This window comes from Alexandromys fortis, unplaced genomic scaffold (genome assembly GCF_014885135.2).
Source record: "Alexandromys fortis isolate MF-2015 unplaced genomic scaffold, M_Fortis_MF-2015_v1.1 scaffold_16, whole genome shotgun sequence".
In the NCBI taxonomy this organism is placed as follows: domain Eukaryota; kingdom Metazoa; phylum Chordata; class Mammalia; order Rodentia; family Cricetidae; genus Alexandromys; species Alexandromys fortis.
The window spans coordinates 13,535,494-13,552,713 of NW_026067893.1; the positions used below are offsets into that span (position 1 = coordinate 13,535,494).

At 54.8% G+C, this 17,220-nt stretch overlaps 2 protein-coding genes and 1 long non-coding RNA gene across 8 annotated transcripts in view; 1 reads left to right on the plus strand and 2 right to left on the minus strand.

The window, feature by feature from the left end:
* Positions 1-48: 48 nt before the first annotated feature.
* Positions 49-7,185, minus strand: Nfkb2 (nuclear factor kappa B subunit 2). 3 transcript variants are annotated; one of them, XM_050148083.1, is made up of 23 exons: positions 7,048-7,185; positions 5,875-5,969; positions 5,557-5,638; positions 5,403-5,443; positions 5,107-5,205; positions 4,878-5,029; positions 4,577-4,683; positions 4,330-4,488; positions 4,019-4,123; positions 3,794-3,879; positions 3,567-3,705; positions 3,303-3,428; positions 2,987-3,193; positions 2,758-2,899; positions 2,288-2,402; positions 1,983-2,196; positions 1,692-1,861; positions 1,470-1,572; positions 1,210-1,361; positions 1,009-1,078; positions 624-796; positions 400-511; positions 49-320 (listed from the first exon to the last, which is right to left on the minus strand). In XM_050148083.1, exons 2-23 carry the CDS (start codon positions 5,893-5,895, stop codon positions 196-198), a joined length of 2,700 nt encoding a protein of 899 aa, XP_050004040.1. In that variant the 5' UTR covers positions 5,896-5,969; positions 7,048-7,185; the 3' UTR covers positions 49-195. The 3 variants fall into 3 exon arrangements, with proteins under 3 accessions (XP_050004040.1, XP_050004047.1, XP_050004056.1); XM_050148090.1 differs by lacking the exon at positions 7,048-7,185 and adding an exon at positions 6,669-6,924; XM_050148099.1 differs by lacking the exon at positions 7,048-7,185 and having other exon boundaries at positions 49-317; positions 5,875-6,143.
* A 1,764-nt stretch (positions 7,186-8,949) lies between these two features.
* LOC126505333 (uncharacterized) lies at positions 8,950-15,320 on the plus strand. Its single transcript, XR_007592865.1, has 3 exons — positions 8,950-10,269; positions 11,341-11,477; positions 15,084-15,320. It is a non-coding gene; the product is annotated as an uncharacterized lncRNA (long non-coding RNA).
* Positions 13,572-17,220, minus strand: part of Gbf1 (golgi brefeldin A resistant guanine nucleotide exchange factor 1) — a 139,920-nt gene continuing 136,271 nt past the window's right edge. For all 4 annotated transcript variants that reach the window (XM_050148055.1, XM_050148047.1, XM_050148070.1 and 1 more), the window contains exons 34-40: positions 16,507-16,657; positions 16,298-16,428; positions 16,007-16,108; positions 15,624-15,737; positions 15,327-15,507; positions 14,906-15,034; positions 13,572-14,413 (exon numbers count right to left, since the gene is read on the minus strand). In XM_050148055.1, coding sequence (XP_050004012.1) covers positions 14,133-14,413; positions 14,906-15,034; positions 15,327-15,507; positions 15,624-15,737; positions 16,007-16,108; positions 16,298-16,428; positions 16,507-16,657 — 1,089 coding nt within the window. In that variant the 3' untranslated portion in view covers positions 13,572-14,132. The remainder of the gene's footprint in view (positions 14,414-14,905; positions 15,035-15,326; positions 15,508-15,623; positions 15,738-16,006; positions 16,109-16,297; positions 16,429-16,506; positions 16,658-17,220) is intronic.

The window sequence follows — 17,220 nt, forward strand, 5'->3', positions numbered from 1 at the left end:
GGACTCCTCTCCTCTAACTCAGGGACAGGGATGGGCGTCACATTGGGGTTGCCAAGTTGGGAAAGGGCCTCCCTGTTCCCATAGGAATCCTTTATTCGGCCCACTGAGCTGTGGGCTTGAGGTGTTAAATAAGATCTCGACTAGGCAGGGATGCTGTACAGAGGGTGCAGGTGGAGGAAGTTAGCCAGGCAGCAGTCAGTGCACCTGGGGCTGGGGGTGCCCGTGGCAGAGGCCTCCTGGCGGCTCTGGAGGTGGACACAGCTTCTCTGCCTCCTGCTCCACCGACTGGCTCCCGTAGGCACTGTCTTCTTTTGCCTCTGCTGGGGGAACAGGAGGGAGTCAAACCTCGGGCCTCCCACCCTCAGCCCAGACGCACGCTCCAAGCTGGTCCTACTTCACCTGTGCTGGGCAGCTTGTCTCGGGTCTCAGGACCGCTCAGCAGTCTCACTCCCTCGTGCAGACCCATGTCCTTCAAGGCCTCCAGCAGACCCACCAAGTCCCCACCAGCCAGCTGAGGAGGAGACAGGAGGTCTGAGTGATATCCAGGGTGTGGGGTAGAAAGTCCCGGGGGGAGAGGAGACTCTGAGATGGGTAAGACGCTGGGCAGGTATGGGCTACCCCACCTTGTAACTACGCAGGAGGCTGCCACTGGGTGAGGGGGTCCTCCTGTATGTATCCACCAGACTTCGCAGCCCCAGTCGCTCTGCCAGTTCTGCCCAGCTGCCCTGGGCTTCCGGCCCGTCTAGCAGCTGCTCCAGGTTCTGCAGGGTTGCATCTCCCAGTGACAGCCCTGGCCCTGCGGAGACAAATGCACATCTGTGAGGTAGCTCCAGAGGAGGGCAGGAACACGTACTTGGACACAGCTTTTGTCCCCGGTAACCTGACAGACAGGGCAGACATGGACAGGGCATGGATGCAGAGCAGGGCACAGAGAGCCCTTGCCAACGTCCTGAGGGAGATCACCTCTGGGAGGAGGCGCCTGAGACTGGAAATGCCCACCAGTCTCACCTGCAGGGCTGGGTGGGGCCAGGGGCGGCTCCATGGTGTTCTGAGCAGCATTTAGCAGCAGAGTCTTCACCTGGGGGGGACAGTGTCGCCTGTCATCCCAGACCTTAAGCCAGCTCTCCCTAAGTCTATGATCTGGTCCACATCCTCAGGCCCAAGAGGTGCCCAGTGTCCCTGGCATTTCTATTGCCAGGATGGCCTTACCTTGGTGCTGCAAGTGAGGTCAAGAGGTGTGTGACCCCGGAAGTTCCTTTGGGTGTCCCTCTCAGGCTCCTCAGAATCAGAGTCACTCCCAGAGGTAGGGGGTGAGGACGGAGGGTACAGAGGCTCCTCGTTCTCTGCATGGATGTCAGCACCTGGAGGAGGAGCCAGTCATCAGAAGAGACCAGTGGAGGGCCCCACACTGAGGAACGAACGATGGCTGGGAGGGTCCCCTTTCTCTTTCCTGCTCTGTTCTCACTCACCAGCCTTTAGGAGAAGGCGAGTGAGGGTTGGGGATCCGAGTCCAGCTGCCAGGTGGAGGGGTGTGTTTCCAGCAAATGTCCGGGCGTTCACATTGGCATGGAGCTGTGGGGTGGCAAGGAGTGACTAGCATGGCCCCAAGTAGCCAAGCCTTCCCACAAACCTCTTCACCACTCCTGGTCCTCCCACAATCCTCCCCTCCCTTCCACAGTCTTCATTCCCACCTTGGTAACCAGGTGGGTGACCAACCCCAGCTCCTCCATCTCTGTGGCTAGATGCAGGGGTGTTCTGCCTCCTTGCCTCTCTGCTGCCTCCACTTCGGCTCCACTGTCAACTAGCAGGTCCAGGCACTCGGGGCTCCGGGCGTGAACTGCCAGGTGTACTGGATACAGTCCTAGAGAACAACACACTCAGCAGCTGTGACTCCCAAGGTGGCCCCTACTCATGTCTACTAGTCACACACCCTTCTTGGTCCCCACCCTTGTCCCCAGGACTGGAGGAGGTGGGAAACTAACCCGCGAAATCAGGCATGTGCAATATTTGGGGCACAGCGCGGGTCCCACTATGTAACAGTGCCCGCAACAGGTCTGGGGCTTCAGCACCTGCCCGGAGAGCCAGGTGCACAGCTGAGTCTCCATGCCGGTCCAGCAGTGTGGGGTCTGCACCCACCTGCAGCAGGAAGCGCACCACCCTTGTCTGCCCAGTGATTACTGCTAGGTGCAGAGGTGTCTGGAGAGGAAGGCAGAGTGAGCCGAGCTCACTCCAGCGTAGGGCTCCCTGCCTTCAACCCCTCGCCCCTCACTAGAGGCTTCCCCCTTACCTGGTGCAGGTGGTTAGTGAGGTTGATGACCCCAAGGTACTGGGCATGGTAGATGACATGGGCTATCTGCTCAATGACACCAGTCTGCCCGTGGATAATGGCCAGGTGCAGCGGCCTGGGGGTGGGAGAGTGAGACTTTGGTCTGGGAAACCCAGCCACCCAGAGCATCATCTGTTCTCAAAATCCACATCTCCGTGGTCTCTGTCACTGGGGCCTGGTGAACCCTGAACGTCACCATCTTAATCCTTTGTCACCCTGCTACTGTGCCCCTTTCACAGCTAACAAAATTCAAGGCTGGGGAGAGTAAATTGCATGAACATAACTAGAAAACAGCGAGGACTTGAGGCCAGATCTGTCCGACTCTAGGGCTTGGCTCTTTGCAGTTTCCTCTACTGCCCCAACCTCTAGACTTGGTACTAGAAGACAGACCCCCTGGATGTCCCTAGGCCGCTGGCCCTCTGGCCGCTTACGTGTCCCCGTTCTCGTCCTGGGCCGTCAGCAGGTGGCGCTGTCCGGCCAGCAGAGCGCGCGCGTCCGCGGTGACGCCGTAGTCCAGCAACGCTCGGGCGCTGCGCAGCGCCAGACCGAACAGGCGCGCGTTGTACTCACGAGCTGGAGGCGACAGGGCGCGTGGGTGCGGGCCAGGTCCCCAGCCCTGCGCGGCCCCTCCCCTCCCCCGCCAGTATTCCTAAAACGTACCTTGCTGCAGCGCCTCCAGGGCCTGCGATTCGTCCCGGGGGACCTCAGGGGGCGCCTTCGGCTCTTCCGCCACCTCCTCAGCATCCACGCCCCGCCCAGAGCCGGCCATCTGTGCTCCGCCCCCTCCACCCAAGTAGCCGCCCATTGGGGCCGCGCCGGACTGGTAGGGGTTGTAGGCCAAAGAGGGGAAAAAGCCAAGGCTACCACCTGTGGGCATGGGCAAAGCTGTGAGGTACCAGCCAGGACTTTCCCAGATTTCTCTTCCAACTTCCCCTTATCTCCTCCACCCCTCTCCCGGCCACTGGCACCCGCTCACCTCCTCCAGCGCCTCCATAACCCCCAGCGGAGCCCCCAGAGCCCCCACCCATGTGAGATCCGCCCCCGAAGGGCTGGGAGAAGGTGGGCAAGGCCTTCCTCCGCTTCCGCTGCACTTCCTCCTTGTCTAGGGGAAACAAGAAACGGGGTGTTAAATCCAATACATGGGTAGCCTTCAAGTCCCGCAAACAGCAGCCACCTCTAGGGCGCCTGGAGGCCCACCTTGCTCCCCGCAGCCCCTGGGAATCCTGAAGGCCGGCCCTACCTTCCACCAGAGGGTAATAGGTGAACTGTTTGGAGTCGGAGACGTCCCCGCCACGTTTGCGTTTTAGCTGCAGGAACACCGTTACAGGCCTCTCTATCTTCATCTTGTGATAGGGCGGTGTTCGGAACACGATGGCATACTGGGGTGAAGGGTGGGAGAGAGAGCTTAGCTGTCAATGAGATCTTTGCCCAGTTTGGCCTCCAGGTCAGGCCCTAGTCCTTCAGTACCTGTTTATGAACGTCTGTGGGAGAGAAGTCCCCAAAGGCTTGCCATCCGTTCTCGTCATCCTCGTAGAACCGAACCTCAATGTCATCTATAGAGGAAAGTGAAGCTGAGCCTTAGGGAGAACCTGCAGGCCGGTGCATTTATCCTGGAGTTGCCCAGCCCCCGCCGCCCCACCCCTCAGCCTTATAACACACGTTTTCAGTTCCCAGCAAGGTCTCCCGCCTCACCTTTCTGCACCTTATCACAAAGCAAATAAACTTCGTCACCACCGCGCACAGAACCGGCTGTTTTGTCCATCCGGGAAATCTTCAGGTTTGAGGCCCCTGGAGACTCTGTAGGATGGGAGATGGGTTAGAGCCACACTGATGGATCTGGGGTCTCGGTGGTCATTTGACACTTCAGGAAACACAATATTCTCATTCACCAACACTCAGACTTGCTTCAGACCGCTCGTCTCTCACGTGGCTGGGCCAGGCTCAAACTCCATTGACTGGAGGTATCCCAGGCGCTCCCAGTGGGCACCTTCCAGGATACTCACTGCTGTCATGGATGGGCTGGGAGATAACGGGCTTCAGGGGCAAAGTGAAGGAGCCATCACTAGCGCGAAGGAAAGCAGAGAAGCGCAGCCGGACAATACTCAGATCCATCACTTTCTTCAGTTCCTTGGCCTCCTGCTCTAGCTCCCGCCGCTCAGCCTCTGCGTGGACAGCGTGGGTGTGAGCCCTGGGCTACTCTGCCCCGCTCCTCTGGAAGCATCTCCCTGACAGCCCTGTTTGCCGCCATACCTGTAAGGCCCTGGGGCTTGGAGCGAAGCCTCTGCCTTTGAAGTTTCTGAATCATGATCTCCATCATGTTCTTCTTGGTCACATGCAGGACCCCCAGATTATTAAATCTGGGGAGAAGAAGGAAGAGTCAGGGCTTTGTCCGCGGAGCTCTTTCCCGAGGCAGCATCCCCACTGCCAGGTTCAGCCTGGCTTTGTCCTCTGGGGTTCTCTCCCCTTTGTATGACAGCCACACAGGCGGGCTGGGACCTAGGACTGGCAGGCAAGGAGCATCCCCAGGGGGCTAGGAACAGGGACCACCTACTGAGCAGTCATGTCCTTGGGTCCTACAGACACAGCACAGACCCCCAGCTCTGAGCACTGCTTGCCCACCAGGCTGTGGGCGTGCGCACGAGGTGGGTCACTGTGTGTTACCAGGTCCACTTCGATCTTGGCCGGTCCCTCATAGTTACAGATCTGAGGACAAAGGACTGTCAGTCGTGGCCCTGGACACACGGTCCCCTAGCCTACCGCCCAGTATCATCTGAGCTCACCTTGACAGTAGGATAGGTCTTACGGCCCTTTTCACTGGAGGCACCTGGGAGGCCTCCGTGGGAGGGGCCTTCACATCCATATCGAAATCTGAAGCCTCGCTGACGGTTCCATGACAGAGACAATGAGGTCAGGAGACCCCCCCACACACACACACAAGGCAACCACTGGCCATCACTGACCACGTGACCAACAGTGTGTCTCCTGGACACCTCCCGCCCAAACCAACCATCCAATCGCGGCGGATACCCCACTTGTCCCCAAAGCCCAAGCCATCGCACACCTCTGGCTCACTCACCTGCTTGGGCTGCTCCACAATCACCAGATAGGGACCATCAGCTAGAAGGAGAGGGGCCTCACTTAGCCAGGCTCCCCAAGTCCACCCCCTGGCAGAGGGTACACGCTCACTCTCCTCCAGGTTCTGGGACACCTGAAGCTAAGGGCTCACTGACCTGTCTCTGGGGCTGGATCCTTGGGCTCCACAATGGAGGGGCTGAATTCAAAATCATCATAGTCGGGGATGCCATCCACACCCTGTTCCAGACAGAGAAGGTGGAGGCTGAAACCGAGCCTTCCTCCTCCTGGCTCCTCCTCAAGCCATGAGGAAGCTCCTTTCTGGGCAAAGTTTGCAGACAGGACAGACGGACAGACTGAGACAATTTGGAGACATGCAGAAGCGGAGGAGTGTGTGTGTGTGTGGGGGGAAGCCTTCGGTAGACAAGCAGACACAGGGGCACAAGTTGGCTTCAGGGCCAGGCAGTGTGACTCACTGGGCCGTAGCAACTGTCCATGTCTCTGGGCTAGGCCCGACTGTGGCTGGCGGCTTCGGGCCCTTGTTCGGCTTCCCAGAGTTTCAGACGCCCGCCTAAAGTGAAGAGAGACACGGGAGGGGGTAGGGAGGAGAGGTCAGGATAGGAGTGGACAGGAGAGGGGTCCCAGATTTGGGGGAGGGTCTGATCTCCTCCGGCCGGCCGGCCGGGCGTGGCGGATAAAATCCGGTGGAGGTCGAGATCCGGAGCCGGGCCGGGCCGGGGAAGGGGCAGAAAGTTAGTGCTGCTTAGGAAAGTCCCGAAAATACCAGGGGGAGGAGGAGCCGGAGGGGGCGGGCCTGGAAATGACGCCGGGGCCCCGCCCCCGCGGCGGGAGGGGCGGGAGGCCCTGGCAGTTCCTGGTTCCCCCCGCAGCTAGCGGCTGCAGCCCCCCGGGGCTCAGCCGGGGCCTAGTCCGCCTCGCCCCCACTCCGCGGCCTGGAGCAACCTTGGGATTTTCGGCCAGCGTGGAGGACACGGCTGATTCACCCGGGGGCTTTTGTGGGGACATTCCTGCTGTCGGAGGCCTCTTTTCCGAATGGCCCGTAGGCGGGGGCTCTTCCAGTGGGGCCCCCGGGGTTCTGCCCAGAGAAGCGACACGAGCCGCAGGGTGGGGAAAGGAGTTTCCCCCTCCACGGTCTCTAGCGACTCCTGAACATCTTGGCATCCCAGATTCTCCCGCTGCACCTGCTCCGGGCCACCGGCCCCTGAGACCCCAGCCCCACAACCATTTGTAACACGCGGGTGTCCGTTACCGGGACTTGGCGTTTCAGCCCTAATGTCTGGTGTGCGTGGTGAGTGCGGGCGGTGGCAGCATGCACGTGCAAGTGCGCATCCGTCCGCACAGGTGAGTCCTGGTCAGCGTGGGCAGACGGCGGTGCACGCCTGGATGTCGGTGCCCAGTGAACTTCTGCCCGCGCGCGTGTGTGCGGGGCTGACACCCAGCCCGGGGCGCGCAGGCCAGCGTGAGGGCAGGCGTACGTGGCGATGTGTGCCAGGGTGTCCTGTTCGAGTGCGCGCTCTCCAGAGGTGGTGTCCAGCCCCAGACTGTGCCCTAAATTCCCCCTCCCTCCCTCCCTCCGTCCTTCCCTCCCTCTCCATTCCTCGGTCACTCCGGTGAACCCGGCCACTCACCGTGGTGGCGGCTCTGGTTCCGACTTCTTTCCGAGCCCTGCCCTGGACCGGTAGCCGCTGCTCTACGGCGCTGGGCTCCAGCCGGGAAAGCCCCTTTCGGCCCCCCGAGGGGGGGAATTCCCGTGACGCTCCCGTGCGTCACTCCTCATGCCCTTTTTTTATTGGCTGAAAGTTTAACTCCGGGACTTTTGTAGCCAATCCAGAGCGACGCAGGCGCGCCCCTTACGGGGAAGGCTCGCCGGGGGCTTGTTGCCGGGTGTCACCCAGCGCCGGTTCTGCTGCGGACCGGGGAGGCGGGACGGCGAAGCCAGCGCTGTGCGGGGCTCGGATCTCTGCACCCTCGCAGGCTTGCCCCAGACCTGGCCCACGGGGCCCCTCGGCTCTTGCTGCGCCTAGTTCTTGGCTGTCTCTGAAACTGGGGAACCCCAGGGGAAACGGGCCAGCCCCGACACTCGGTCCCTCCGGGACAGGGACCTCGGAGCTGGGAAGTTAAGGGAAGTGGACTGAGTCTGATCTTGCGGTCAGCTCCAGATCGCCATCTAGTGGCCCTTCTGGATGTGCTCGGAAACACTGGGTCAACTGTTTCAGTTTCGTGGCTTCTGGAGGAGACTCTCGGGACTTTCAATTCATTTTGTAAGAGGCAGGTTTGCAAGCGCACAGGCTTTCAGGATGACCTGTTGGAGGAACGGTGCGCTGGGAGAAAAAAAAAAAGGATATGGTTGACTGGGAGTCTCAGGCCTCGTTCATCCACCACAGACGTCTGGACTATTAGAATTGGGAGACCAACTGGACGTGCTTGATGCACACCTCCAGTCCTAGCTTTCGTGAGACCAAGACAGGAGGATTCCCCAGTTTGAAGCTACCCTATCTCAACAACAAAAGGTGTCCAAAGTAGAATATTTCAAACTTCCTCCAGTGCAGAAAAACGGTGGTGTGCTTTGCATGAACGAGGTCGAGCTACCATCGTAAAAGGTGGTGGGAAGCATTTCAGATTTTTTTTTTAATTTTTAGGATATTTGCATAGGCTACAGATTGGGCGTTACTGAATAGACGGAACTATCCATTTCAGATCGGGGTGCCAACCACTATCCACTTGCACTGTGGATGAAGCTAAGGCTCGGAGTCGGAGAGGCTTTTTTTTTTTTTTTTTTTTTTTTTTTTTTTTTTTTTTTTTTTTTTTTGTTTTTTTTTTTTTGTTTTTCGAGACAGGGTTTCTCTGTGGCTTTGGAGCCTGTCCTGGAACTAGCTCTGTAGACCAGGCTGGTCTCGAACTCACAGAGATCCGCCTGCCTCTGCCTCCCGAGTGCTGGGATTAAAGGCATGCGCCACCATCGCCTGGCCTGACTTTTTTTTAATATTTATTTATTTATTCATTATGGATACAATAGTCTGTTTGTGTGTATGTCTACAGGCCAGAAGAGCGCAGCAGATCTCACTACAGATGGTTGTGAGCCACCATGTGGTTGTCGGGAATTGAACTCAGGACCTTTGGAAGAGCAGGCAATGCTCTTAACCACTGAGCCATCTCTCCAGCCCTGTTGGTAGATTCTTAACTCTGAGTGGATGAAGGGTTGATAGTCTTCAATCTGGTGCACCTGTGCTAGTTACTGTGGCTCACAACTATCCTTTCAGAGGACAGTTCCCTCACTGTCCCAGTCAGAACATGAGCCAGAGAAGACCATGCTCATAAAGCTAAGTCACCCCAGTACCCTTGGCTTATCAACTGACTCCCACAACAGACCGACCATGTGTGTGGAGGGTTGAACACTGCGAAGGTCCCACAGGAATGTGTGGCATGTGTGAGGAGCAGGGAGCCTGTGTACATGGAGTAGAGCAAGAGCTTTGGGGGTGGGGCCGTGGCTTAGAGCCAGAGATGTTCCTAGCATGAGCAAGGCTCCGAGTTCAATTTCCAGGACTGTCTCCAAAAGGGGTAGGGGGCAGGGGCAGGGGATTTGAATAGGATAGGCAGTGGGCTGGAAATGCCATAGGTTCTAGAAGAGTGTCCCGTATGTCACACAAAGACAAAGCTGAAGCTGGGCACGAAATCAACGCAGTGGATGGTGTCCGATGCTTTGCCAGGGAGTGGTGCCACCCAGAGAGAACAGAGAGCAGGTTGGATGCTCAAATATTCAGAGACTGTGGAGTTGAACCAGTAAAGGGGCCAGAAAAGGCCACATGGCCAATGGGGTGGATAAGAACTAAGAAAAACCAATGCCTCAGAAACAGGGGCGAATATTTCCAAGTGCAGACGGCCCGCTGTGCTGTGGAATAACCCTTCTGTGCACTGTGAAGGTGTGTCACTCTCATTGTTAATAAAGAATTGATTGGCTGGCCAATGGCTAGGCAGAGAGCATGCTGGGGAAAAGAAGGGTGGAGTCTCAGGAGTCAGGGGAAGACGCTATGAGAGGCAGAGCAAACAGGATGGGAAGGATGTAGATGAGGTAAATGAGCCTCGGGGCAGCAAATAGATGAAGAGAAATGGGTTAATTTAACTCATAAGAGCTAGCTTAAAGGCTGGAGAGGTGGCGCAGCGGTTAAGAGCACTGGCTGCTCTTCCTGTGGTCCTGAGTTCACTTTCCAGGAACTACGTGGTGGCTCTCACACCATCTGTAATGAGATCTGGCGCCCTCTTCTGGTCAGAGTACTGTATGCATAATAAATAAGTAAATCCTTTTTTTTTAAGAGCTAGCTTAAGATAAGCCTAAGCTATCAGCCGAGCATTTATAACTAATATTAAGTCCCTGTGTGGTTATTTGGGAGCCCTGGTGGGACAGAGCTGATTGATGGTCCTGATGGAAAACTCCGCCTACACAGCTGCTGTGGTGAACGTCCTTTTCTCTAGAGACTCAACTACTAGTTCTGCTACCCCTTGGCTACTGTTGCCCAGCCAGTGAGCCCTGAACAGCCTGTGCCCTGTTAACCTCAGCTCTGTTGTTCCTAGCAGGTGGGTGTGTACCATGCGGCTCATTCTGCAGCTATCCTTCCTTATATCATCTTGCATGAGAATGTTCACATGTATTCTTGGTATATGTGGAGTTCCGGCACTACCACCACCTCTTAGGATGTAGAAGCTTCACAGGAAGGAACAGGAAGACTGGAGACAGAAGTGGGTCTGATCCATGCTCCAAGCCTTGGCTTCAGACTTGTGGAAAACACTTCTACAGGATGCTCAGGCAAACCAGCACCGACACACCCATTGCTCTAGCAATGTCACTTTTCAGTGTGAGGCTCTTTTTTTTTTTTTTTTTTTTTGGTTTTTCGAGACAGGGTTTCTCTGTGGCTTTGGAGCCTGTCCTGGAACTAGCTCTGTAGACCAGGCTGGTCTCAAACTCACAGAGATTTGCCTGCCCCTGCCTCCCAAATGCTGGAATTAAAGGTGTGCGCCACCATCGCCCGGCTTAGTGTGAGGGTCTTGTGTCACGGATCCATCACCAGCTTTCTTCTGGTCATTTTAAAATATATTTTCTTTAGCTTGTGTGATAAATGGCAAGATATTTCTTGGTGGGTGGTACTGGCACACACCTTCAATCCCAGCACTCAGAGGGCAGAGGCAGACAGATCTCTGTGAGTTTGAGGCCAGCCTGGTCTACAGAGTGAGTTCCAGGACAGCCAGGGCTACACAGAGAAACCCTGATGTAAAAAGAAAATTACTTGTTGAATTTATAATTACATCTTTCTCTCTTTCCTTTTGTCCATCCAATCCCTCTCCCCACCCCATGAAGTTCCTTGCTCCTTTTCAAATTCATGTACTCTTTTTGTTTGTTTTGTTTTATTTTTTTTTCAAGACAGAGTTTCTCTGTAGCTTTGGAGCCTATCCTGGAACTGGGAGCCTCTTTCCTGAGGAAGACGTTTCTCTTGCTCTTGTATTCCTCCAGTTGCCCATAGTTTCTTGCCTAGGGTCGAGGCTTCCTCAACTCTCTCCTTCCATGGTAGTGTGTTCATTGGTTGGTTCAGGTCAAGCAGCCATGTTGGTGAGGCGAGACTTCATGGGTGTCTCATTTTTGAAATCTACTCTCGTTGACCTCTAAGGGAGACAAGCATTGTCCTCCAGACCAGGCTGTGGCTTTCCCCAAGGATCCTATCATTTCTACAGCACCAAGGTTGCTGTCCTTGTTGGTCAGAATTGAAGCTTCCTCTCACGGCCACTTTTGCCTTCTTAGAGGAGATATTATTGTCATGATTCAGCTGTTCTTTTCTATAATAGAAGGGCAATTCTGGCGAGTGATTTTTCTTTTCCTTTTTAAAAAAGATTTGTTTTTAATTATGTGCTTGTCTGTCTGTGGTTGTGTGCAGGTGATGCAAAGGCCAGAAGGGGGCATCAGATCCCGTGGAGCTGGAGGGTGCTGGGATTGTCTCCAGTCCCCACAAATGGTTTTCTTTGCTTCCCAGCAGGGGGTCAGCCTGAAGTCCTTCAGCATCTTCTCTACTGGGTGAGACTAATTGAGAGACATACAGGTGTCCTTTTTCTTCATAGGCTGGCCTAGTGCAACTCTGTCCCCCAAGCTGGAGAGGACCAGTGCTGTCTTGGAGTCACAGTAGCTTCATGGGGAACACTCAGGCAGGGAACCAGGCTGGGGAGCATCCCTCCTAGAAGAGGCGCTCCAGGCCTGTGAACATTGCTCCCAGAAGGGAGCAGGATAGAGAGCCTCACCTGAGGGTTCAGCTACCACTTCCCATCTGCCTGTGCAGAGTCCTGTCCCAGCTACTCATGGTCTATGAAAGGGGTAGAAGGTTGTCTAGGGTTGGGACCCTAGCGATGAGGCTGTTGTGAACCATCACCCACGCTGGAGTGGGCTTCTCAGGTGGCACAGGCGCCTGAGAGTTGTGGAGTTCGACTTTAACAGCGTAAAAGTGTGTTCCTGTTTCACCTGCCTGCCTAAGGCACCTGATGGATCTAGTAAAAAGCTGAGTGGCCAGAGCTAGTGTGTAGAGGGTTGAGCGCAGAGAGAATGAGTAGGAGGAGGAATTTAGGTCAAAAAGGAGGGAGAACAAGGGAGAAAGAGAGGGGGATGGATGCCCAGGGCCAGCCAGGAAGCTGCCATCCAACCAGACATGGAATAGGATGTACAGAATGAAAAAAGACCCAAGACAAAACATGAAGAGAAACAGGTTCAATTATTACAAGAGCTAGCAAGAAATAAGTCTAAGACAAAGCCGAGCATTCATAACTAATATTAAGTCTCTGTGTCATGATTAAGGAGCTGGTTGGTGTTCAGGAAAAAAAAAAAAAAGCATGCTACACCTGCTCACCTGTGCTCCTTTAAGTCACCCCAATAAACTCCTTTCTTTACCAGGCTAGACTTGGGTGGAATTTCTTTAGTCTGTCAGCAAATAGACATTTCTGTATATTGAGCTAGGAAAACATAGCAGGGCCCTAGATGTCCCCCCACTCCCACAGGGAAATGTAAGGTGCTTTTGGGGCAGAGCTTGTGGGCTCAGATGGGAGAGATGGGGGCTGAGGCAAGGGCCCTGGTGTCTAGCTGACTATGAACTGGCTTTTCTACATCACCCATTGAGTACTTAGTGCCTAATTTTCCCAGGGGCAGGGCTGGGCCAGGCTTCTGATTCATGTGGAAATTAGGCCTGGTCTAGACCTGGGTGAGAAGGAAAGAAGAGAAACTAGTTCATGTTTTATGAAAACTTCCTCCTCTTGGGTGCTTTTCACTTCTCATCACAGGAGTAATATATTTATAGAGGCTCCAGCTTCGGGCGGTATACAAGTGCCAGCAAAGGGAAGACTGGGTACTGAAAAGCTGTGTAGACAGCGGGCTACAGGAGCAAGGCCAGCAGGTCCGCAGGTCCACACCTGTCCCCTGGGAGGGCAGGCAGCACTGTGTAGGAAGTGACTCAGCTACTGCTGTTGTTTTGGCTCTGCAGGGCTGGACAGGAGCCCAGGCAAGCACTGCCTCTGAGCCACAGTGCCGTCCCCAGTCGGTGCTGTCCCCAGTCGTGCCTTGGTCCTGGAGGGCCTGCCCCGGGCAGTCCTGCCAGCCTTATCGTGATGCAAAGGTCAAGGGGAGAGGCCCTTCAATCGCATTTAGGTGACTAGGGTAGGTGGAAGGTGTGGGGCTGGGAACGGGAGGTCCTACAGTTTGGACTCAGGCTGATAGCCTGTGCCCAGAAACACGACTCCATCTGTGGGCAGGATGGCCGTCCACCTGTCCAGCCTCACGGCCTCCTTGTAATCTCAGGCCATGAGGCTTATCTGAAAGACTTCTGGGCAGCTACAACTGCTCTGACTTACCTGCCCTATGGTCCTGGAAGGCTTTAAGGTTCTCTCTTGGAGCAATTATGAAACTGCCTAAGACTGCCTAAGCCCTTGACACAGCTCCTTCATCAGATGGTGAGTGGGAAGCCTCTGGCTGGTCGTTGGGGAGGGGGGAGGTCAGGTGGACCAGGCCTCTACGATGTTAAGTTCAGCTTCACTTTACCGGTTTATCCAAGGCCCAAGCAAGCCTTGGACAGGATATCCAATAACATAGTACCCTGACACAAATGCAAAAGAAAGCCAGAGGAATAGGAAATGTGTTGGTACTAATATATTTATTACATCATAAAAAGTCCATTGGTGTTATTCTCCATATGTACATGCTCCTATGGGCAGACCCCCATCAAGTCCTACCTGCCCACCCTCCACGGTGCCAAGCAACTCCAAACTGACTAACTATTTAGTAAAGGAAGAAGAACTGGAGGAGGTGGCCCAGGGCTGATGGGACTGGATGGAGAGGAACAAAGTGCAGAGTGGTTGGGCTTGGCTCTTAATGCCTAACCTGGCAGAGGGGCAAATGGCAGGCACTGCAGGGTTGGCACAGCAGGGTTGGCTCCATGCCTTCCCAGGGCTGCCAGGCTCAAAGCAGAGGCTACGGGCTATGCCTGTGTCCACTCTCAGCTTGGAAGTTCAGGAATGGACAGTAGAGGAAGAGTCTTGCAGCCTGAAGTGGATGCCAGCACTGAATGAAATAAGAATTCTCATTTCCCCCATCAAGTAGTAGCAATAGCAGCTTGCTTTGGGCCTGAAGATTTCTGTGGCTCTTGAGACTGGAACGTCTGGTGGGAAGTAGTGGTCCCGATCTCCGAGGACTGTCTTAGTTGACTTCAGAGGTGGGGATAGGGTCTGCAGGACGGGGTGTGGACAGGAGTGGCACTGGGGAGGTGGCCTCGATGAGGGCGGGGTTCAGGATGATGGGCAGTGTCATGGGCGGCACGCCCACCTGCAGTGGGGAAGTCAGTGGCTGTAGGATTAGTGGGGGCTGGGCCAGTGAGGGAGGGCCCTCTGGGGAAGGACTCAGTCTGCTGGGGCTAGAGGCCACTGGTGCCGTGGGAGAGCTGCTGCTGGGGGCTCTCGTACCCTCAGGCTTCTCCGAGTCTGTAAGGAAAGTAAAGGCGGTTGTAGTCAGACTTCTAGTGGACTTCTCAGACCTCTGTCCCTCCCAACTCTTCTCTCTCAGGTGAAACTCCTCTTAATACATTAAAACACAAAAGAACTTAAGTTTCAATTTTGCTTCCACATTCACGTGCAACAAAATGCATTCATCTACCAATATAAAAAGCCCACAACTCACTCAGGATGCAGTTACCTTGCCTCTAGCCTCTTCCTTTCCTGTGCTCCTCAGTCAGGTCAGTTTTGGTCTGGATCATTAGGCCTGACAGGCCTTGTATAGTGACGCAGCCCTCTCCTCCCAGCCTAGAAACCTTATCACAGTGTAATTGGTCCTGCTGTTTCCCATAGGAGGAGCCGGCAGGCAGGCTTCTCACCCTGACTTCTTCCCAGTCTCCCAGCTCCATTCCAGCAGTAATCCTAAACTACACCGGGCATCTTTCTAGGCTTTCTCTAACCAACCATCTCTGAGGAACTCACCACAGGCCCCCATTTCTGAGGGTATCTCTGGGGAAGGTGGATGGCCGGGCATCCTGGGGTCACCAGCAGCAGGAGTCAGGTGGGTGGAGGCCAGAGGCTTTTGGCTGTGAGGTTCCATGGGTATGGGGTCTGGGGCAGAGAATCCAGATGGCAACTCTCAGTACTTTCTTTCCTGCAGGATCCTGGCTAACCCCATCCCCAACACCCCCTGTGACAGAGTCTCAGGTAGCCATGGCTAGCTCACATATACCTGAAACCGAAGAAGGCCTAACTCTGGACTCCTGCCTTCAGTTCCTAAGTACTGGGGACTATAGGCATGTATCACCATGACCAGTGGGAAGCCACTAATCTGCCCATCCTCCCAGTGAACAGAAAAAGTTCAGCCTTGAGGATTCCTTCTGAGATCAGAGCAGACCCCTACCCTGGATGACAGTCTGCTTGAAGAGCTCGTCACGTAAGTGTGGCAAAAAGCAATCAATGCGCTCCCAGGTAATCTCCCAGAGGGCAGAGGGGCCGCCTCCTCTCGCATCTGCACTGTGGAAGATCTCTGCTGTGTCCATCACCAGGAGCATGTTCTTCAGAGACTCAGGGATTGCCTCTGACTATAGGCAGCAGAGGGACCATGGAACAGGAGAGGTAAGTTGGAGGCAGCCATGAAGGGCAAATAGCAAGTCTTCTCAGCATGTGGAAGAGGGAATGGGGCCAAGGCAGAACATACCAGCAAATCACTGGAACCTGCATGCATGTACTTGTCCATGAAGTCCAGGATGGTGAGCCACAGGGCAGCAAAGGTGGACAGCGACAGCAGTGGAGACAGGTGCTGCAGGAAAACCTAGAGCCCACCAGCCAGCCCCTTTTAGCCAAGGATAGTGGGGGAACCTTCTGTGGCTCTCTCTAAAGCTGAAGGAAGCTGGCCCCAACTTGCAAGTACTTAATCAGAGGTTCCTCTGAAATCCAGACCCCTCTGAGTTCCTGAGCAGCCTCGATGGCTGGGGTTCTGAGCACTTATATGTCACCTCTGGGCCCTATGAGAAGACCTGACTTCTCTGGGGGAAAAGTCAGGAATGGGAGAGGAGGTGGATGCAGGGTTTTGAGCAGTACCTTTGAGAGCAGTGTGGAAGCCCTCATCCGGGTCTCCTCCATCCCACCAACATCTGCAGGGCTGATATTTTCTAACAGCTTGGTCAGTAGAGGAAACAGCACCTGGCAGGTAAACATCCAATGTTAGCTCAGTCAGTTGAACAACTTTGTCCCAGGGAAGCTGGGCCCGGGCGGATAGGCACAGAACAACAAAGAACGTCTGATGCTGGGGGATGGAAGGAGCTTTTTAGGGTGCCTGACTCTTTCTGCCTTATGGTTTGGACTTTCTCTTAGACAAGTAAGAAGTCCTACCTTGTTAAAGCAGGACTCCCATTCCAGGGCATCTAGCTTTTGTAGGTCATGTACCAGAAGTGCTCGCTGTAGATACGTCAGCGCCTGCATCCGCACCTGGCGCCGGGCGTCACAGCATAGGCAGGCAATACCTGAGAGTAAGAGCAGGGTTTGGTGCTCTGCAGGCTTCAATGTCACCTGTCCCACCTTGCATCCCTCCCCAGGTTTACCTTGTAATAAAGGGCACCAGCAGTGGGCCCAGAGAGTGCGTGAATCGGCTTCAATCTTCTGGCCACCTGACTCCAGGTGGCGTTGCTCCTCTGCCCAGGAGCTGTAGATAGAGGCTGCCCGAGTGTGCAGGGTGTGCATCAGGTCCAGCAACTGGGATGAGAAGGGAGTGAGGATGTGAGCAGGGCTGTTGTGCTGGACCCTTTCCCTCCCTCCCCAGCTCTCCCTGACTGAGTCTTCAAGGGACCCTCAGCACAAGTAGGCCCCACTCCATTCCTCTCACAACCTCCTTTGCTCTAGTCCAGGCAGTGTTCCTAGAGGAAGGAAGTCAAGAGTTACTTATAGAAGAAGACATTAGCAGGCATGTGCACTGAGATTACAGGGAGAATGGCACTTTCTGTTTTTTTTTTTTAATTTTTAAAATGTATTTATTTTTACGGGTGTTTGCCTGCACATGTTTTGTTTGTGCATCATGCGCATGCTGTGCCCATGAGGAGAGAAGAGGGCACTGGATGCCCTGGGACTGGAGTTAGAGATTCCTGTGAGCTGCCACATGAGTGGGGGAACCAAACCTAGATCATCTTAACTGCTGGGCCATCTCTCTGACTCCAAGAAAGATACTCAATCCTATTTCACACCTGGAAATTTTAATTTTAAAATTTTATTAACCTTATTATAATAAAAAATGCTTATTTTGTTTTTGTGTGTGCATGCCA